The 22,295-nt window shown below is 38.4% G+C and overlaps 1 protein-coding gene and 1 long non-coding RNA gene across 8 annotated transcripts in view; one reads left to right on the top strand and one right to left on the bottom strand.

Annotated features, from left to right (window-relative positions):
- Positions 1 to 85: 85 nt before the first annotated feature.
- The window catches only part of LOC148215938 (uncharacterized), a 35,123-nt gene continuing 12,913 nt past the window's right edge, over positions 86 to 22,295 (top strand). For both annotated transcript variants that reach the window (XR_015796440.1, XR_015796439.1), the window contains exon 1: positions 86 to 181. This is a non-coding gene — a long non-coding RNA (uncharacterized LOC148215938). The remainder of the gene's footprint in view (positions 182 to 22,295) is intronic.
- The window catches only part of NR1H4 (nuclear receptor subfamily 1 group H member 4), a 31,907-nt gene continuing 12,909 nt past the window's right edge, over positions 3,298 to 22,295 (bottom strand). For 3 of the 6 annotated variants that reach the window (XM_025173455.2, XM_088141921.1, XM_025173459.2), the window contains 5 exons: positions 21,546 to 21,644; positions 18,985 to 19,084; positions 14,993 to 15,139; positions 5,753 to 5,866; positions 3,299 to 3,839 (listed from right to left, as the gene is read on the bottom strand). In XM_025173455.2, the coding sequence (XP_025029223.1) occupies positions 3,601 to 3,839; positions 5,753 to 5,866; positions 14,993 to 15,139; positions 18,985 to 19,084; positions 21,546 to 21,644 (699 nt within the window). In that variant the 3' untranslated portion in view covers positions 3,299 to 3,600. Of the gene's footprint in view, positions 3,840 to 5,752; positions 5,867 to 14,992; positions 15,140 to 18,984; positions 19,085 to 21,545; positions 21,645 to 22,295 lie in introns of all 6 variants that reach the window. The other 3 variants (XM_025173456.2, XM_025173457.2, XM_025173460.2) reach the window with 2 other exon arrangements.

The raw sequence follows: 22,295 nt of genomic DNA, 5'->3' as shown, positions 1-22,295 counted from the left end.
TCGAAAGGCCCAATCAGCTGACGCGGGGCGGAGCCCAGGCCTGAGGGAGGGGAGGTTTCGGTTTGGGTGGGTCCCCTGCGGCGTCCTCCGCGAGAGGCGCGGTCGCGGCGCTGGTGCTCGGCGTGGATTCAAACGGAAGGGTTGCAGCGGTCCTGGGGGCGATCCTGCTGCGTAGCGTCAGGTGACAGCCTCCGCGGATTGGTGTCTCGAGCGGGTGATGGGGGCCTCCTCAGCCGGGAAGGCAGGGGGTACGCGTAGATGGCGGCAGCCTTGCTGAGGTTTCGCCTACCTCTACAGCCTGTTTTGGAATCAGGGCGCGGTTGCTATGATTTAAGACTCCTCTGCATTCTTTGGAAAAAAGCTTTCTACAGCAGAGAGCGCTGAGCGTGGAGGTGGCACCACCCAGCAGCCCTAACCAGTAAAGTCAGTGTGGAGACAGAATAACGGATCAGAAGCACCATCAGAGGTTCTTTATCCCTCCATATAAAGCATGTCGCAACACAAGACTATTCAAACAAGTATTTTATGGCTGTGCTTGCAACACGGTAAACTGTAAGCCTTGGTTAATAAATGCACTGGGTAGGCCAGTGTGGAATAAAGCCTCTTGTGCTTTATCATGTATTGACTAGCATTAAGTTGTTACGTGGACCCAAGTGTTGTGGTTTGTTACTCATGGTTTATGGTTTAGTGTGTTGTGCAGACACAGCCTACTTGGAACTCACTCTACTATAGGAAACTTTGGGGCCCAAATCAACACAGTTCCTTCACCCTCTGCTCTGACAAGGCTAACCCACCACAGAATTTAATTTAGCATACAGTGGGAAAAAGTAATTGTGTCTCAACTCTAGTATGTTGAGACTCTGGTATGTTTAACATGTTCTGTAAACCTGGCCAATTGTGAATTGGTTGAAAAATATGGTTAAGCAAGCTGTGGTGTAGTGTGGTATGTGCACCACCTATGTCACTGCTATGAACCAGAAAAAAAATATTCTTCATTTAGGAGAATAGAGTCAGCACTGATACCAACCAGTCTGGGTACACACACCATGTTGCTTTATGTACAGAGTTACTTTATCTAACAGTAGAAAAAAAAGTTTATATTTTTCCCCAAGTGAATAGGAAGGGAAATATTAAACTTGTATTTGACAAAGAGAAGCATTTAAAATAATCAGGAAATGTAAATTTCCACAGATGCAGACCTTACTGTTGAACAATATGGATGCCTTTGAAGTTTGCTATTGCTTTGGAAAGAGTGTTTGCTTGGAGATTTAACCCTTTTTCTAATATTTCAATAGGATTTTTCTTCTCTTTCCTTGCCAAATTACTTGCTCTCCTCCCCTCATCTCTATGCTATTCTTCCATTTCTTTTCATTCTCTTCCCTTAACTTATCTCCATTCTATTTCTTTCTTCTTTGCTCTTTTGGAAGAAAGGAGGGGAATGTGCGGATAATGGTTAGTTTCTGCAGATGGGGGGTCCATTAATTTTATAAATGGGATTCCTTATAAGGAGTTAATTGGAGTTAACTGAGATTAATCCAGTTAATATGGATGTATTTATTTGTCCAGACCTTGCCCTGCTTTGGAGTTTGGCTTGTGGAAGATATATGCAGGTATGTATGAATATGCATATACAAGTATGTCACAGGCATTCATTTCTGGGTGGGAGCATATCTGTAGGACTGATTTCAGCTAGAGTTGGTAGACGTAGATTAACCAAGTGGGGAAGGTGGGCATTGTGTGGGTGGTCTGTCTTTTTTTTTTCCCCCTACATATTCGTTTTGGGATCAGGTTAAATTTGATCTTATCTTTCTTTTAGTAAATAGGATTATTGGTTTGGCTTAGTTGGGCATACAAGATCTGGCCTGCAAAATTGGACACTGGAGTTTTCCACATCTCTTTGCTGGCATTTGTCTGGATTTCTGCAGCCTGGATATGGTAGTGCCTAGTTTAGGAATTTGGTTTTTAGGCCATGTTTAATAAGCCACAATTGGCGCGGTATAGCACAGGCTTGCACAGTATATGAACCAGATAAATGGATTCTGTATTTTATTCTCTACGGAATGAGCAGCAAGTTTGAGGCCCTTCTTCAGAAAGATGATCCTTATTTATTTATTTATTTATTTATTTATTTATTTATTTATTTACTCACTCATTTGATTTTTATCCCACATATCCTTCACAAACACAGGCATGGAGCATTTTCTACTTCAGTTTCCTCCAGCACAGTAGCCCTGTAAAGTAGACCAAAAGATGGTACCTTGCCTAAAGTCAACCTGGGAGTCTCAACAGTAGAGATAGAATTGATAAGTCACTTAACTTCAAGTAAAGTTACTTATTAGTTCTATTACAATAATTCCAGCACCATATTCAATTGTTTTCTTTTTCTTCTGCCTAAAAATAACAGATTTGAGTCATCAAACAGTTGGCATATTATGGTACTTCCTTTGATGGGCAACTAGATCTGCATTCCCTTCAAAGCTATTTTTATATTCACAGAAAAACTGTCATTTTCCAGTCTGGGCACTGCCTTCCATGGTAATTCTTCTCTGAGGAGAATAGGAGATTCTGATTCTTTCAGATTGTGTTCCTGCCCTGTGGCCACTAGGTTTCTGAGCCAATTCCCAATTTGGAGGTCTGAAACAATGTATGTCTGTGAATGTGAAACTGCTTAGTGATGCAGGAAATGTAGAGTTTGCTGTCTACTGTTTCACAATACAAATGGCCCTGTACCTCTCACCTACTGTTCAACCTAATTTTGAATATGGGTTTTCTGGTCTTCTGGAACAGTGCTGAACCCATGTATAACAGTAGTATAAGCAGAATGAAGCTACTCTAAATAGTGCTGAATCAGTGTCCAAAAGTACCCTATCAGCTAATAGTCAGGCTTTCTCTGAATGTACTTGTGCAAAACTGGAGCAAGATTTGAAAGATGGCTAATGCCACCTATCTAGCCATCCTTCCCAGCCTTATCCTACATTAAGGAGAATGATTGGTGGATAGTTTTCCCATGAGTTGGTGATATTTGGTGAGAAGGGAGGGAAGCAAAGCCAGGGAATCCACCAATTTCTGTCTTTAATATGTCCTGCACATAAGGACAGCAGCATTTGCCAGCATTTTATCTATGGCAGGATAGATTGCACATTTTATACCAGTATAGTTTTCGATAGTTTATGATTGATAGATAGCACTTCAGCTTGGCTGTGTGAAAAAGCCCACAATCTATTAATTTAGAAGGAGTGGTTTGTGATGAACAAAGGTGGAAATGATCTAATAATTTTAAAAAGAAGTAATTGTAATAATTTCTTTATTTTTAATTTAATTTCAAAAGAAAGAACAGGAACTTGCTTCCGGCAAACAAAAGTTCACTTGTTTCAAGGAACTTAAGAACCAGCACAGTTACTCTATGTGAAAATCTTTTATATAAAGTTTAGTAAACAGTCACAAATGTAAACTCCAGTGAAGATGATTTACTGTGGATTCTTTTAAGTGCTTTAAGAAAATATTTAATACAAAGACTCTGAAGCTGGATACACTGATATTATGGAGTCACTTCTATTGTCCCAGGTACCTGTGTTTAGGATGCAATAAAATCGAGTCTTATCACTGCACATCCCATATTTCACAAAGAAGAGGTGTAAATTTGTGATTGTTAACTCGCCACGACATCAGCATATCTGCATGATGGTGATTAAAAGTCCGCAGTTCTGTAAGGCGACCAAGGAGACATGCAAACTGTTGAGGATTATCTGTGTGACGAAGCTTGCAGAATTTTTGCAGAACTTCAAGCAGAGGCTCTTGAAGCCGTTCAACAGACTCTCTATCCTTGATGTATGGCCGATCTGGTTTTAATTTTCAAAGAAGATGGGGAACAATAATAAGCATTATTTTATATTTATCAACTGTGAAGACCAAAGTGTTCCAACTGTAAGTGAAATCCATCAGTTCTCTGTTCATGGGCCATTTTGTCCCCATATATGCACAATTGTGCATCTGCAAAAACCGGCAGTGATGATGGGGTTAGTTTTACTAGTTAGCCTGATATTATTGTTATAGAGAAGGTTGCAAACCCTGGTCCTAAGATAATAGAATACAGAATAGAAATAATTCAAAATCCTGTTATTGCAGAAATATTATCTGACATGCAAAGATGGTATAACAACTCTGGAATATTCTGCCTGCAGTACAGCTGGCTCCCCTCTCTCTTTATTTAGAAAGACCCTCAAAACTTTTTTATTCTCACAGGCCTTCACCCATAGTATTGTATTAAATATTGTTTCATATTTTGTTCTTAGTAGTGTTTCTTTTTGTGCTTTTTGCCCATAATCTTAGCAATTGCAGCAGTATACAAAATCTAAAATAAATGGTTAGAAAGTGTTTTAATTGGTTTTGTTATATTCTACCTTTGAAGCACAAAGTTACAATCCTGTCTCTATAAGATTTTAATTTAAAAACTCTCCCCTGCCTACAGAAACTAAGGAACAAAGAAATATTTTTTTCATTCAGATCCCACTCCTATTTTCTTGCTGTCCTATCTTTGAAGATGGGTCAAGATTAGCATTTCCTAGGGATTGAGGAAATAACACGAATCCCACTGAATTCAGAGGAGTTTGCTTCTCGATAGACCCCTGTCTTTTTATGCCATTAGCCAGATAGTAATGATCAGAAATGTGGAGTTTTAAGAGCCATTATATTAAATTTGTATTCACTTTTGTCAGTATATCTATGTGTTTGACATGGTTGGCCATAACTTTACTCCAGGGAAAAATAAGAGCTTAAATACCTGCTAGGTTTTTTGTTGGAGCTATAGTGTGGAGGGAAAAGGTTGAATTTTCTCCCACCTGCACCAGAACTCCAGATACAAACCCTGGTGGTTGGAGTCTAATGTAACACGTAATTTGTCTTTTGTTTTGAATTTAAATCAGGTCATTTGAAGCATTTAATACAGAAATGTCTAAGATTAAACAATTGTACCTCAGTATTTGTATTCCTACACAGAGTAACATTTTACAAGTTCCTTTTCAATATAGAAGAATGTTAGAAGAAAATCTTGTTCACAAAAGTACACATTTGGATCGTGTTTGGTATGACAGAAGCTGGTGAAAGATGAATTTAAAAATGGGCCAGATCTAGGCAGGGGGGAAGGGGGCTGCAGAGAAACCCTTTCCCCCAAAAGGGCGCCATGCATCTCTGGGGTGAGGTCTTCGAGCAGCAGCTTGGAATGCTTCTGACTGCTCCATTCTGAGCCCCCCTCATTGTGTGTACAGGAAGGAGCACATGCAGTCCACCCTATCTTTCCCATGTGCACACATGTGCATGTGGAGAGAGCTGAAGCACATAGGCAACAGATATGCACTCACCCTGATTAAATCATCTTTTGCACACAGACACAGAAGACACACATGTATCTGCCCTGATTTGACCCTTACAGGTATATATACACAGAGAGAGATGCAACATGTTTCCTGTGGCCTCTGCTGGTAAAGAGAATGGAAAATTCCACAAGCCACGCTCTGCAAGCTTTCACTACTTTGTTATTGAAATGTATTGGCCAAATATTTCTTCAGTTACTGTTTTTACATGAGAAATTAGTATGTTATCCTTTTCATGCCTCTTTCCTTTTTTCCTCAAATTCTGTAACATAATTCAATATTGATATTCTAGAACAGGGTTTTTCAAATTGTTCCACCCTGGGGTTCTGCGGCTTGAAACAGTTTGAAAGCCTGTTCTAAAACAATTGAGAAAGTAACATTACCTGGTGATAAGATAACTATTGCTGTAAGCAGAGCATATTCTTCTTGTGTCATCTTGAGTTCCCCAGTACTTTTATAGAAATGGAACATAGGCGTTATGTATTCATCTGAGATACCTATATTACAAAATATTGAGAAGTTCTTAAATACCACCATATCAGGAAGTGACAGTTGCAACCTCCCCCACCCCCAGCCCCAGGTTAGAGTTAACTTTATGTAATTAATCACATGTAAATTACACTAAACCAAATGTAATTTTCGTCCTGATCTACCTACTTTTCGGAGAGGCCAAATACATAACTACTCAAATAACACAGTTGCATGGACAAGTCAATATTATAATTACACAGCACCTTACCTATATTAATTATTTTTTCTTTTATGATGTTTTGGCTTCAAATAGATTGTGAGACTTCATTTCTTCCCATTTAGTAGATACAGAAATCTAGGTGAAAGTGACCTTTCCAAGTCTCACAATGAGATGCATCACTTGCAACCAGTCTAAATTCAGTCCACAAGAACTTAACAAGCATACTAATTTAAAAAGCACTGTATCAGTAGGTTGTTCCTTTTATTTACAAAGATCTTTTTGTTTACAAATGTGAGTATGGATCAGAATGGAGCCAAATGATGTCACCCATATATAAGCGGGAGACAGTTTGATCATTGTCATATTTGTGGGATCCTTGGTATTCTCTGAGCTTAGTTGTTTGCTTGCAGACATTTCATTACCCAACTAGGTAACATCATCAGTGTGAGTGAGTATTGTTGCCTGTTTATATGCAGTAGCTTTCCCTGCCAGTTTTGGTGGGGGGTGTAGTTTCCTCCTTGGTGGTTCCTTGACATATTGTTTTCTGCCTGATTGTCTGATGCTGATCCCTACTTATCTGAATGTTGGCTGCTGGAGGGGATGCATTTTAGACTTATTGTTTCCCTCCTTTAATGTCTCTTTTGGATGGTGTGTAAATGTGGTTTATTTCTATGTGTCTATTGATGGCTGATTTGTCTGAGTGCCGAGCTTCCAGGAATTCCCTAGCATTTTTGGATTTGGCTTGATCTAAGATGCTAGTAGTTTCCCAGTTAAGTCCACACACTTCAACACTGAGCTACAGATACTCTCTTCTGTTGTCTTATTTTGCAGAAAAAGGCTGTTCATTTGTGTATATTTGCTCTTCCCTTTAAGCAGGAAAACACGATACCCTGTGTTCCAGTCCTGGTACAGTCTGCCATTCTCCTGGAATGTACCGTCATACCTAAAGTAATTTATTGTTCTATGGTGATTTGTAGTGGTCTGGGCACTGTCAAGCCCCCAAACAACCCATTTAAGACTAAATAAGACCTTTGACAATTAAAAGGCTTTGCAAGGCCTATATATGTTTTAGTAATCACATTGGTCATTTTTCTCATTTAATGGGAACAGACAATGTGGAAAAGTAGAATATAACATAAACAGTATAGTAGAATTATGATGCAATCCATGGTAATTACAATTCAACACCCAAATTATGCAAGAACCTGAAAATCAACGAAGATGGAAAGTGGAAAAATCCTTTTTCTTTAAAAAAAAAAACACAAACTTTAATTCTGTATCAGGTCTATTTCCCCTTGTTTTTATTTTGTTTTTATGGTTTCACTATATGCTATTTTATTCACAAGAGGGAGCTATTTTCCTGTATAACACAAACTCTTCTAGCACCAGTTCTGCAAATCTCATGAATGAGTATCAGTTAAAAAATTGCATTGTATATATATTTCTCCCAACTGAACTCAAACTGTAAAATAGATAAATGCAGTAGATTATTAATATTGTTTGTATTCATATAAAACTGTCAAGATCCTACTTTACAGAGGGCATTCCTCTATTAATCAGAAATGGAGAAATTGCAGCCCTGTTGAAGAACTACAGCTCCCAATATCCTTTGCCATTGGCCATGCTGATTTGGGCTACTGGGAGTTTTAGTTCAACACCACGTGGAATCACAAATTCCCTACTGTTGATCTGTTTGAAGAGTTGCCTAATTCATGTTCAATTTGAAGACGGTTGAAATGGCCTATCAACAGTGACCACCTCAACAGGAGACTGAGTAGCTCAATAGGATTTTTTGGTTGCCGTCTCTTAAATATGTTTTGGGGTGATGAATCTTGTCTTTGTTTTGTAGTGTATAAATAGGCATCCTACTATTGCACTCCTTAGTTTCCAAGATCCATACAGATGGTAGAGAAACCCCCAGGAAACAATATGAGAAACTGGGCTTAAACCTAAGCACACAGGTTTAACTGGATGTTGAATCACTCGTGAAATCTTTATATGGATTGCCTAATATTTCCTTTCTAGATAAAAATCTTAAACTCATTTCAATATGTGAAGATTATAGGGAACATGAGGACAAAGTTTTCATCTTTATCTATAATAAATTGAAACAGTAGAACAAAACAGAGAAACCCAAAGCCTGGTGTATTTTCCTCAATGATGAAAATTTCAGCTGCAGTCTATGAAAATTTCTTGACCTTCTGGCTAAGATCAAGTGTAGGTTTCCTATGTGAAAGCCACATTTTGGTGATACTTTAAATAACCATGCTATGCTCATAGAAATCAGCTCATAATATCCTGTAGGTATATTTCACTATGATTATGAGGAGTAGCTCTTTCTGACTAAAAGAGGGCTTTTATGAAAACGTAATAAATAGACTGGAAGCATTTCATGCTGAAACACTTAAACAGTACGGATGTGAATGAGACCTCAAGGAACTTCATGTTTGAGCAATAACAACAACCAACTTCAGAATGAAGGTATTCCCACTTCTTGAGTAAATATATGTGAATCAACTGACAGTTGTGTTCCAGGTAATTAGTTGCTTCAGTGCTGATGGTGACTGGATTAACATAATACACTATGACACAGTATGGCTAACCATAGTTTATTAAACTATAATTGGCTGGGCTTATATAACATGCTAAACCATGAAGCATGGCTTAAAAACCATGACAGTTGGGTTCAGACATGCTAAGCTAAAACCAAACAAATCATATTCCAGCTTAGTGTGAAATGCAAACCCAGCCATTATCCATAGAGATCTATCTCTTCTTTGACAATATTTTATTTTTTATTTATTTTGTTCAGTTTAGGCACCGCTTGACTCCAAACTGATTCTGGGTGGTTCACAATATAGCAAACAATAAAAACAAAATACAGAGCAAGTAAGCAAGATAGGATCTAGTTACTCAGTACAAAAATGTAGACAAAAATACTTTCAGCAAGTGGCTCTAGCCATCTTATCCCAAGGCCTGGGAGAACAGTCAGATCTTCAAGGACTTATGGAACACCAACAGGATGGGTGCCATACACATTTCAAGGGGGAATCATGTTCCAGAGATTAGGCATGGTGACAGAGAAAGCATATTTCCTGGGTCACAATAGATGGTGCTGTTTAATCAAAGGGACCCAAAGTGCACCAACTCTGCTGGCTTATACTGGCTGGGCAGAAATCATGGGAGATAGGCCGTCCCTCAAATAACCTGGCCCTATGCTATATAGGGCTTTATTGGTGATGACCAGCACCTTGAATCACACGTGGAAGCATACTGGAGACCAGTGTAGCTCATTAGTAGAGACATAACATGAGCATACAAAAGCATACTCATCACCAGTTGAAGTTTCTGAGAAGTTTTCAAGGGTCCCATTGTAGTAGTCAAGCTGTGAGGTGGCTGGGACATGAGGGCCTTCTGATCCAAGAAGGGGCACAACCGTCCCACAAGATGAAGCTGTGCAAAGGCCTTTTTGGCCATATCTGCTACCTACTCTTTGAGCTGTGAGTCCAGGAAGACCCCCACATTGTGCACCACTCTTGAATGGGGAAGTGCTACAGATTCTCAGATCCAGGGTGCCCTAATATCCAAGCCACTTTATCTTTGTAGAATTGAGTCAGAGCCAGTTGCTCCCCATCCAGGCCCACGTAGCCTCCAGGCCCTGGGACAGGACCCCAATAGCATCACTCGGCCAGCCTGGGGTTCAAAGATATAGTTGGGTATCATCAGCATATTGATGATAACGAACTTCAAACCGGCAGATGATCTCACCCAGCAGCTTCACATAGATGTTAAACTGGAAGGGAGAGAATGTTGAACCCTGTGGCATCCCACATAAGGAGGACCTAGGGAATGGCTCTGTCCCCCTGTGAACACTGACTGGAACTGGCCATTAAGGAAGGAAAAGATCCGCTGTAAAATGGTACCCCTAATTCACAACCCTTGCAGCTGGTACAGAAGGATACTGTGGTCAGTGATATCAGAGCCACTGGGAAATGAAGGAATGCAAGGATGTATGCACCACCTCCATCTTAGCTCTGCTGTTGATCATCAATAAGCATGATCACGCCTGTCTCTGTACTGAAACCAGGCCTGAAAGCTGACTGAAAAGGGTCTAGATAATCTGCTTCTTCCAGGGTCCTCTGTAACTGTGTCCTGATATGATGGACTGGAATTGTGGGGGCCAGAATCGGGGAGTAAAGAATCCTCTTTCATCTCCCGAAGCGTGAGGAAGAAATAAGCGGATGAGGCTGGCACCTCCCTGAGGAATTCACTCTGTTTTGACTGGCTGACTTTGGGAACTCAGGTTTCAGTCTGGGAAGACTCTTGGTAGAGGTTGCAGCTAATAAACCTTGTTGGATTGAATCTGCATGGTCTCCTGGAGTTCCCTGTGCTAAACCTGCTATCTGACCACCTTCTCAACAACCTTCCTTAAAAAGGGAAGGTTGGAAACAGGACAATAGTTGTCCAAAATCATTGGGTCCAAGACTGGCCTATTGAGTAGCATCATTGCCCTTGTAAGATCTGCATCCTGAGTTACTTCTGCTACTCTAGTTTTAAAAAGGTAAGGAGAAATGGGCCCTTAGTTTGTTTTTTTAGTTTGAGACCATGCCTTTGGTATCCCATCACTAAGTCCATATGAAAGTATATAAATATGATTTCTAATTAATCTACAGTGGATTAATTTTTCAGAAAAAGCATTTCCTACATTGAAAAACTTGATAGCATTTTCCAGGTTTGCTGTCTACTTCCTGATGGCAGGGGACAATATTTTCTGTTCATTGTTTGGATACATTTCTATTTGTATAGTCTAAACAATTGTGTTTTTAGCATTAACTCATACCATTAAAAATATGAGTATGTGACATGTGCTAGATATTATGGACAAAATATAGTATATTCTTTCTGTATTCTTTTCTTTTTAATGCTTTTGATTTTATATTTCTTAATCATATAAAACTTCAGTCTAGAGGATCTTTCCATTCTTGAATTGGCCTGTTGTGTTTTTCCATATGAGAAAATCTTTACTATGACATCAAGAAAGACACACATTTGTGAAACTATCCTGTTGGTATTCTAGCAGCTTCGTCCTTTAGGTGAATGGTAGATTCAATCTGTACTTGGTTACTAGTATAATTCAAAATTTATTTCTGTTTTCACACTCATGTTCTTTGTTGTGCATCCTATTTTAATTTCCCTTCGGTAATAATGTAATTCAGTTTATGTATTTATTATAGCTAGATGTTTAAATTAAAAGAGAAGAAAAACAGCTCTGAGGAAGGTGATTTGGGGCTAATTAATTATAACTAAGACAGCTGTTAATATGAATGAAGAGATCTTTCATCTGGATAGGCTTGAAGCTGCCAGTAGATATTAAATCAAAGTGCAAATGAGCTCTTGTGTCACTGGGAAGTAAACACACATAATAATTACTCATACTGTTTTAGCTCATTCACAGTATCTTATCTATTCAAAGTATTTTTTTCAATTCCAAATCTTTCATTAGAAGCCTTACTTCAATTTTCCTGAAATATTATATGAAATATATTTTTAAAATATTCTTCAAAATCCTATATAAAAGCCTACCAAGCTTTCACTTATTGCATTATTCAAGAAACTGTCCATTCCTTCCGATGCCTACCTGCCCAGTACATGGTTCAAGAAAGCTCTTTCTGTTGAAAAAAAAAGCAGGTCCCAATATTTTTTGAACGGATTGTTTTCCACTTGACAGAATTTTTAAAAAATCTCTTGCTAATTCTCTCCTTGGGGTTTTCCACCTGGCATCTAGTTGCATTAGTTGTAGCTCCCAGATTTTTTGGGATCCAAATAATGCTTTTTTGTAACATTTTTAATGACCTGTATTTGTGCTTTGCATTTCATGGAATTAATTTTAATACAGCTGTTTGTGTATTGAAATCTTGTAAACAGCCTTGAAAGAATTTGCAATTGTAAATCAAGACAAAATCCAATAAATACAATTTCACTGCCAAATTATTTTTTTCAAATACAGTATTTGCTTTGGAAATGTGTTGATTTTAAAAGCCAACAAACACAAAGCTATTGCACTTGACAGTCTTTGCAACTGAAATGCACGAATCTAAATGACTATTCAGAATTACCAAAGAGGTCACTTAAAATGAATTTACTAACGCTACATCTCTTTTCTTGCCCATTCCCATGGGCTAGCTTGAGTTTTGTGAACATTAATAAAAACTGGTCAGTAGCATAAGCTTTTATCCGTGAAATAAAGAGGAACTATCATTACTGAACAAAAGCAGGTGAGAGTGTTACTGTTAGATAGAAACATTTATTTACCTAAATGTTTACTTGTTTACTGAGTGTTTATGTAGAAGAAGTCAGGGCTATAAGCAAGAAAGTGTTCTATTTCACAAGCTATTTGGCTGATACTCATCATCATCCTCATCTTCATCCATACTGCCTTAGCAGGGGGATGCTAGGGCAAAAAAGTCACCACTAAGTTTCTTTATCACACAGAAATTCAAAATGCATAACTGTCTAGATGAAGGGAAAGCTGCTATGGGAATTCAGCGGCTTGGGAATCATCCTTGTGGCAGGTGACAAAAAAGTGAACACCTCCTGGCATATTCATATTTTCAGCTTTTGTTGCTGCATTTCATGGATGCGGACAATAGGACTTATCTGACAACTTGACATTCACCTTCACGTAAAAATTGTTTCAACACAAGCCACAGAAATAATCCCCTAGAGTTTGTTTTTCTGTCAGAAGTTCACATCCATTACGCATTTTAAATACATTTAGTTATGGTATATAATATGCATTCATTAAAATGTGCAATTACATGTTAAAAACCTCAACCCTTAGCTGTAATTCTTAAGAGTTTCAACAACTGCCTGCAAGAAAATAGAAAATGAAGTCTGCACAGCAAAGCAAGGACAAGATATATGTATTGTCGAAGGCTTTCACGGCCGGCATACGATGGCTGGTGTGGGTCTTCTTATCAAAACCCTCATTATCAAAACCCTCATGGATCGTGCCAATCGGATCTGCGAAACCCAATTCCTAAACTCTGAACTTAACCACCTTAATTGGGTCCTACAAGCGAATGGCTACTCCAAAAATGAAATAAAAAGCTATCAAACCAAGAAAGCAACATACGACTGAAGAAGAAAAACAGCCACCCACCAACAAAGTATTTCTGCCCTATATCAAAGGGATCACAGACCGCATGGGAAAACTGATGGAAAAACACAATTTCCAAACAATCTTCAGACCCACCAGAAAAGTACAAGAAGTGCTAAAATCAGCAAAAGACAAAAGGGATCCCCTCACCGCCACAGGAGTATACCGCATACCATGCAGTTGCGGGCAAGTATACATCGGGACCACAAAACGCAGCATCCATACCAGGATAAAAGAACACGAAAGGCACTGCAGACTACAGCAACCAGAAAAATCTGCAGTAGCTGAACATGCTCTCAAGCACACTGGACACAAAATCCTATTTGAAAACACAGATACTGGACAACACCAACAGCCACTATACCAGGCTATACCGGGAAGCCATTGAGATTCACAAACACCAGCACAGTTTCAATAAAAAAGAGGAGAGTCTAAAAATCAACAAAACCTGGCTACCAATCCTGAAAAATACAGCCTGCAAAAGGTCAACGCACTCAGCTCAACCACCAGGACATGTGAACAGTTCACACAATGAACTTGCTAATCACCCCCAGCAGCCCCTCGTTAACAATTCAATAGAAGAAAAACCCTGCCTAATCCCCAGGAAGATACACACAGATGGTGACACCAAAACAAGCAGCCACTCAGTAACTCAACCCCCCCACACACACCCCCATCCCCCCCCCTCAGATCTCTATAAATACCCACAAAAGGGTCACATCACCCTGGGCACAGAAAGAACTGCTCCTGTCTGTGCTCCTGCACTCTGAAGATGCCGGTCACAGGTGCTGGCAAAACGTTAGGAAACAAAACTTCAAGAACACAGCCACACAGCCCGGAAGACCCACACCAGCCAACAAGATATATGATACATTAACAGAAAAAACAATTTTACTAAAACTGTTGGATAGCAATGCCCTATACTTTATTAATTCTTGGGAATATATCTAATAGTATAGTTGCTAACACAGAGCTGTATTTCTTAGAGTCAGAAATAAGGCCACTGAGCTTAATAGAACTTATTCCCCAAAAAATGGGTATAGAATTGCAGCCTAACTTCTGGATTTTTATCTTATACCTCCATTCATGCTTAGAGCATCTTTTTAAAAAGCAGCAAGAATTTTCCATTATCTCCCACTGCAATCATCCATTTTGGCTCTTGAATGTGTGCTTTCCAAATATGAAATTATCAAGAGCATTGGATTTTTCCCAGGCTTTTGAGCGTGGACAGTGGGTTTCAATGCTAATAAGTTAGGAAGGGTGAGATACTAATTTATTCTGTAACCGAATTGTAAATGATAATGAAATTGCATTTTGTACACAGAAAGATGCTGTAAAATGATTAATACTGGTCTATCTTGTGAAACCAAACATACAGTGAATTTCATACACATCAATCATGACCTAATTTATTGTAGATGAACTAATAATCTCAGTTTCTCCACTCAATTAGTACTTAGCAATTATAGAGCTTGTTTTGTCATTGCCATGCATTTGGGTGGTGAGATTGTTTTACTGGAATTAATGAGATAGAAATGACATATCATTATTTAACTTTTTCTACATCCCCAAATATAGCTGACTGTAAAGGGACAAATTTGTTTTCAGTATGTGTATTTTTATAATTCAGCATTTCCTTGATAATCTTGAACTCAAGGCTGACTATCTACTGAATGCTGAGAAGCCTGACATTCACAAAAGGACTATGATTTTTTTTGCTAAACATTTCAAAGAATAGTGAGTCTTCTTTTGCTATTAATTAATGACACCTACCACTGTTGCGAATTCTTTCTTCTAAGAGATCAGCATGTCCTCTAGGAAGTTTCCTGTTAAAGATTTCAGCTGATCGAAGGAACATAGCTTCTACTGCTGAACCCTTTAACAAAGCAATTTGATCTTCATGGTCCAGGGTTTGAAAACCTGGAATAAAATGTGAGAACATTAAGCTAGCAATCAGCAAAACAACTGTTTGGGTGGCAATGTTACATTTTAGGATAACTAAAAGAGTTGATACATCTCCTTTTTTAGTACAGAAAAGCAGCTATTTAATTATAAAGACATATTTGAAGGGTGTATTCTGTTTCAGTTCCCAAGCTACCAAGCAAGAATTCAAGTTTTTTCACATGTACACAAGCTCATAATCTTATTTAAGATCACAAGATGATTACTTTAAATCTAATTAGCATATTACAAATTAACTTCCTGTTTGTGGGTTAGAAGAGAGCTGGTTGCGTTATCATCTTTCAGTGTTTAATTGGGTATCTTCCAACTCTCATTCATTTCTTGTTCTTGCTTTTCCTTGTTCTAATTAGCTTACATGAAGAGAGACTATGAAAAAGGATTTCATATAATACTACATCAAAAAATAAGGTATCATGTATTGGAAGAACAGTTGTCACATAAAGATCTCCATACTTACATCAATTTAAAGGCAGACTATTAATATGGTCAATATCTTAGGTCTGCTTTCCAATGATGGCATTATTCCAATTATTCCATTATTCCATCTTTCCAATGATGGCATTATTATGAAGTGTTCACTTCATAACATGCAAGAGATAGCTGGGTGAAGGTGTTCTAGCCTATCTTCCTTTCTTTTTCTAACCCAGAGGTAACCCTCCCCCCCCCCCGCCACTAGTCATAAACTGATCTAGGAAAGAGCTGGGTCAGCCATAGTGGAAGCTTGTCTATCAGATTGAATGGGACATGGCTCCACCAATCCCCAAGTAAGCCTCCTTATAGCCATGTTAATTTTCAGTGCCCTGCTGTGATAAGTTATTAATGAAGTCAAACAAACATTTAATTTATAATACCCACCCTACTGAGGCTTAGTCCAGCTAGAGTTAAAATTGACATTTAAGCTAAATAACTGTAACCTGACACAATCTGACTTTACTAATAAGATTTAGATCAGGATAGCTCTAATTTTACTAACTGCTTTTTTCAACATCTAGTTACAACTGCTTACACCAATCAGTCTGTATTACTAAATAGATAAGTTTTGCTTATTTTCTTTTTTTTAATAGTAATTTTATTAAGAATTACAATTGCAACAATAAAAACCTAATACAAACTAAAAAAGAATAAAAAGAAAAAAGTGCAGAGGAAAAAATAGAAAGAAAATAGAAAAGAAAGAAAAAATAAGAATATAGTGACATAGATAGATAGATAGATAGATAGATAGATAGATAGATAGATAGATAGATAGATGACTCCCCTCTTCATCACAAGTATAAACAGTTTTAGTAACTTATCACCTTCTCTTAAAATACAACAAATTATATCTTCTTCCCATATCCCATCTCTTATCTATTAACAAATCCTTAAAGCCTCATCATTTCAATCCTGATGACAGCAAAAGTCCATTAAGGGTTACCAGATATAACAACATATCTATTTTAACCTTGATCAAATAAACCAACTTTAAAGTGTTCTTTAATTGTAATCTTTAGTTCCTTCTAGCTCCCTCTAATGTCCAATTTTTAAAGTCTTGTGTGTTTTTTTAGAGGAATTCAAAACAAAAGCATTTTCCCACAGTAAGGATTGTTATAATTAATTCAAAATCTTATTTCAAATTTATCTGGACCCTTAGTCCGTTTGTAACTTTCTAAAATCAAAGTTTTAATCACCCTTTTACTGTTTATTAAAAAAAATTAAGTCTTTAAACTTGTATTTAAAACTTCTTTTGCTAAAGATTGAAGGAAACTCAGCTGGTACTGTAAAACTTGTTGATCCAAAGGTTCCTAATAGCTGAAAAGCAGTTAACAAGCAATTTCCGAAAGTGATTAGAAAAGGAAGTATGCAAACCCAGTGTCCTTTTAAATATGCTGACTGCAGTTTGAGCAAAATGGCTATTCCCTTGTCTCCCAGAGCATTAAACTCATTTGTGGTTGATCTCCTCTCTTTGTCCAGAGAGGAATTACAAAGAGCCGGTCTACTTGCTAGCTCTTCATTATGCTGCGGTCATCAGCGGAGCCGTCTTCAGTTCACCATTTCTTCTCTGGAAGTCCAGTTTTGCTTATTTTCTTATAATGGTTTTAGATGACAAGACTACACATTATAAGAAGAAAATGCACTGTTTTATATGATGGGAGGTGAAACTGTGTGACCATTTTCTTCACTGCAAAATTAGTACCCATAGACTCTTTCTAGCAAGAGGTCCATATGAAGATCCATACACACTGTCAAACTAACAGTAGGTCTGGTCAGGGTCAGCTAAGAGTTTATGAACTTATAAAACACCACTGTAACTATATATAGGGAAAGAGTATCACAGATTTATTCCATCAATGAAAAAATAAAATTAAGACCTGGAATGAGGATGCTGAAGTTTATTGTTAATTGATTATTTTAATAGATTAGAGCCTAAAACTGAAACTCTCTACTCAAAATACTATAATAACTTATGTTCACTGTGCAACAATTCACTGTGCAACAAATCTTGCAGGTCAAAGAGTAAGGGCATGAATTATGGAGGATGGAGGCTGACACAACTGTCCACAGAATTTGATCTCTGTATTCTAAAGGGGTTGGTAAAAGGTGATTCTGAGGAGGGATAAACTTTCTAGAGTGAAAGAGGTGTTAGTCCCATCAATTATATGCTATACTGTATCCCCAAGTTTATTAAGCAGAAGCATTGAATTTAAGGAGCCTCTTGATGAGGGTGAAAGAGGAGAGTGCAAAAGCTGGCTTGAAACTCAACATTAAAAAAACTAAGATCATGGCATCTGGACCCATCAATTCCTGGCAAATAGAAGGGGTAGAAATGGAAGCAGTAACAGACTTCATTTATTTGGGCTCCAAGATCACCGCAGATGGAGACTGCAGCCATGAAATTAAGAGACGCTTGCTCCTTGGGAGGAAAGCTATGGCAAGCCTAGATAGCATATTAAAAAGCAGAGACGTCACCTTGCCGATAAAGATCCGCATAGTCAAAGATATGGTTTTTCCAGTAGTAATGTATGGCTGTGAGAGCTGGACCATAAAGAAGGCCGAGCGCCGAAGAATTGATGCCTTTGAACTGTGGTGCTGGAGAAGACTCTTGAGAGTCCCCTGGACTGCTAGGAGGTCAAACCAGTCAATCTTAAAGGAAATCAACCCTGATTGCTCATTGGAAGGATTGATAATGAAGCTCAAGCTCAGATACTTTGGTCATCTAATGCGAAGAGAGATCTCTTTGGAGAAGACCCTGATGCTGGGAAAGATTGAAGGCAAAAGGAGAAGAGGACGGCAGAGGATGAGATGGTTAGATAGCATCACTGAAGCAATGAGCATGAAACTGAGCAAACTCAGGGAGGTAGTGAAGGACAGGAAGGCCTGGCGCAATAGGTTCATGGGGTCACGAAGAGTCGGACACGACTTAACGACTAAACAACAAATTGAATTTAAGATGGATTGTCATCCTGAAGTTTATACTCCCCCTCAGTATTTATAAACCCTATAAAGCATCTTTCATCAGCTGTTTAATTTTTAACTGTTATGGTTGGTCACACAGTCAGCCAGATGTTTAGACTGGATTTGGCATTTTCATCCACCTACTGAGTCCTTCCCAAGGACCTGGGATAGGCAGATGTTGTTTGATGATGTATTATTATTATTATTATTGCCTTTTACTTTTTACTTTTTTATTTTTTAAATATTTTCTTAGCCACCTTGAGTACTAATTAGATTAGGAAGATATAAAGGGATATAAAATGAAAAAAAAGATCTCTCTGACTGAAAAACAGATCGATGAAATTGACCAAACTTATTTAACATCCCATTACCTGGTAATCTTTTAGTGAACTCCACAAGGACTTTAACATGACTAGTGGCCATTTCTGTTAAAATGAGAAAATTTTCTTCTGCGCTGAATTCCTCTTGTAACTGATAATCAAAACAAAATTATCATGAATTATAATAGTAGTAATAAAATATGAATACTAGAAATGAATTACTATTTTTTTCTTTAACAACTAATGCAAATTTATAGGATTAAATACCAAATAACTGAACAATTCTTAGAGTATGAATGTTACAGAAAACTGATTATTCTAGGCCACATAAGAGAAAATGAAATAGATGGAGAAGACAATATAGCATTTAAAATACGTTTATACAAATTACAAAGTCTCACAATCTTATACTCTGTAGATGGAGAACAAAGGTGGTTGCACGTTCAGCTTTTCTACAACAAATGAAAACTCTCTGCTCTGCTTGTTAGGAGATCTGAATCCAAATTCGGTGCCTTCATTGATGCTTGACCAGACCAAGTATAAATAGAACACTTTAGCTAGACTGCAAAAATTCAGAGGACTCCCAAATAATGACAAGTTGTTAAGAGTTTTCTTTATCTCTCTGTTGCCACCCAGCGGCCCTCTGAATTTTGCAGCCCAGTATGGTACAGTAGTTTCAATATAACTGCTGTACCTGGTGAAACCCATGCTGTTCACTGGTGTAATTTGCACACTACTTTAAGCCAAAAATATTGATCACTACATTATATTATGAGGGCATATTTGGTCTTCCCGATGTGGTCTTAAAGCCATCGTCCCTGCCCATTGGCCGTTCTGGCTTCCCCAGTTTCTTGTAATGTGCATCAGTAGTATGCAAGTTGGCTGCTTTCTTGTTGATCTTCTGCTGTTGTGAGCAAGTAAATAAATGAAACACGGATATCAGATTAGCATTATTTATTTACAATGCTCCTTCCTCCAGTTTTTCTCACAGCAATAACCTAACAACTAATAACAATAACAACTAAAACTTCCATAGATGTTATGTAAGAGTTACTTTTCGAAACGCGCCCTGGGCAGCACTCCTACTTAGATTCAGTTACATCTGAAGACTGGAAAATATCTTGCTTCTTTTAACCTGCCAAGCAGCAGCAAGTTTGGTATAGTGGTGAAGGTGTTCAACTAGAAACCGGGAGACTGTGAGGTCTAGTCCTGCCTTAGGCATGAAAGCTGCTGGGTGACTTTGGGCCAGTCACTCTCTCTCAGCCCACCTCACTTCACAGGGTTGTTGTTGTGGGGAAAATAGGAAGTGGGAGTATTATGTATGCTTCCTGGAATTGTACAAAATAAAAGTGGGATATAAATCTAATATTAAACAAAATATCACATCCATAATACTGACAGATGCTTATTTTGAACTAGGCCAGAAATCCTTGTTGTATGCACCAAGCCATTACAGTTTGTAATCTGTTACTTAGAATTGACAAATAGTATAATGATAAACTTCTCCAGTTACTTTGAAAAAATAGCCAGGGGTGCAGATGTCCCAGTTCATCAAAGGCTTAGAAAGAACTTTCCATCTTGTTGCTGATTTAGCATTTCTAAACATCTGCATGAGCCCTTATGCCATCCTTACAACTGTTATGCATAATTTCTGCATATCTTAATTGGATGACCAATATATCTGGTATCAGTCAAGAGATGCCTGAATGCTTTATATTATAAAGCCAAACATATGTGATACTGTAATTATGAACCTGTCAAAAAGAAGACAAGTTGCTATTAATTATGAGACTGAGAAACTGTATCAACCCATGTAAGTTAGTATTTAAAGCTTTCTCATTGAAGGCTGCAATGACAGATTATTCTTGTACTCTATACCAGTGTTTCTCAACCTTGGGAACTTCAAGGTGTGTGGACTTCAACTCCCGGAATTCCGGGAGTTGAAGTCCACACATCTTGAAGTTCCCAAGGTTGAGAAACCCTGCTCTATACAAAGAAAGCTCAAGTTTTTGAGTGGAGAAACTGAACCATAATCAACATTACTTCTTAACATGTAATGGTAGATAAGAGATTCTAGTTTTATATCAAGTATTATGTTGTTTTGTACCTGGAAAGCTGTGTGATTACCATATGCCTCATAATTTAATTAGTGCTCTCGAACTGACCTAATGTGTAGTGTCCTCATATATGAGGAAAAGATTGGCAATCAGAATTCTTTTCTTTTTTACGTCATATGTATGCTTGTGATAGGCTGTACACCTAAAAGAGGCACTTGAGTTTTACATGTCTGCATAGAGATTCCCAAAGTGTTCCCAGTCACTTGCTCAGCTCGTGACTGGAGAGAAGGCAGTGCCCACAACTAGAGTCTTAGGGCAGGGAGCTCATAAAGTCACAATGCAAAATAATAAGTAGGGGGGGAAAAGAGAAGGAACCTGCACCGCCCTACTCTCTCGTACCACGCAGAGTCTCCTCATTTCCCTGTCTGCATTTGGAGAGCAGACTTGTGTCAATGTCTGCAATATCTATTTAAAAACCCTTCTGGAAAAACTTACATTATAAAATAATAGATTCTGCAAAGCTTGGGGGTATTTCGTATGAAATTATATACTTACAAGCTTTTTGGTAACCTCCGGAGGAATCCGCTGTTTATTATAGGATTCCATTATATAATGAAGAAGATTCTGTTGTTCCGAGCTTAATTTTAGTTTCTCCTACACTAGCAAAAAATAAACCATAAATGAGCATGATTTTCTGCTTCATACTTAAGTTCCACTACATACATTTGAGCATCTTTCCTGATTTCAGTGATAGAGTTGATTACTTTCACATTACAAGTAGTCCTCGGGTTATGATGGCAATTGGGATTGGAATTTCCGTCGCTAAGTGATGCAGTTGTAAAGCTGCATAGCAACGGCAATCCCAGCAGTTCCTGTTGCCGTCGTAATCCCAGGACCATGCAAGTCATTAAGTGGGAAGAGGCTGGAGTCCCAGGCAAAGAGTGCAGGGCTGTGCTGGTGCCGTGGGTGGGTGAGTGCCACGGGTGGGCACTATGGAGCTCAGACAGGTCAGCAGGGGCCATGGGCGGGTGATGGGTCAGTGGAGGCTGCAGATAGGCACGGAGTGCAGACAGACTGGTGGGGGCTATGGAGGGCAACGGGTGGAGTGTTGGGATCTTGTACTCCATAGTGAGGTTCCTCAGGAGAAAAAGCAGGAGCGACTTAAGGGAGCGACTTGCAACCTTCCCTGCCGGCCTCCCCATTGCCTTTGCTTGTGGGAAGCCAGCGGGGAATGTCACAAATGGTGATCATGTGGCCATGGGATGCTGCAACTATCGTATGAGCCAGTTGCCAAATGCCTGGATC

The sequence above is a fragment of the Python bivittatus genome, unplaced genomic scaffold (assembly GCF_059951505.1).
Source record: "Python bivittatus isolate LINGU-HERP-01145 unplaced genomic scaffold, Pbiv_v1 ctg000330_np1212, whole genome shotgun sequence".
NCBI classification, from domain to species: domain Eukaryota; kingdom Metazoa; phylum Chordata; class Lepidosauria; order Squamata; family Pythonidae; genus Python; species Python bivittatus.
This window is presented reverse-complemented; position numbering and strand designations above follow the sequence as displayed.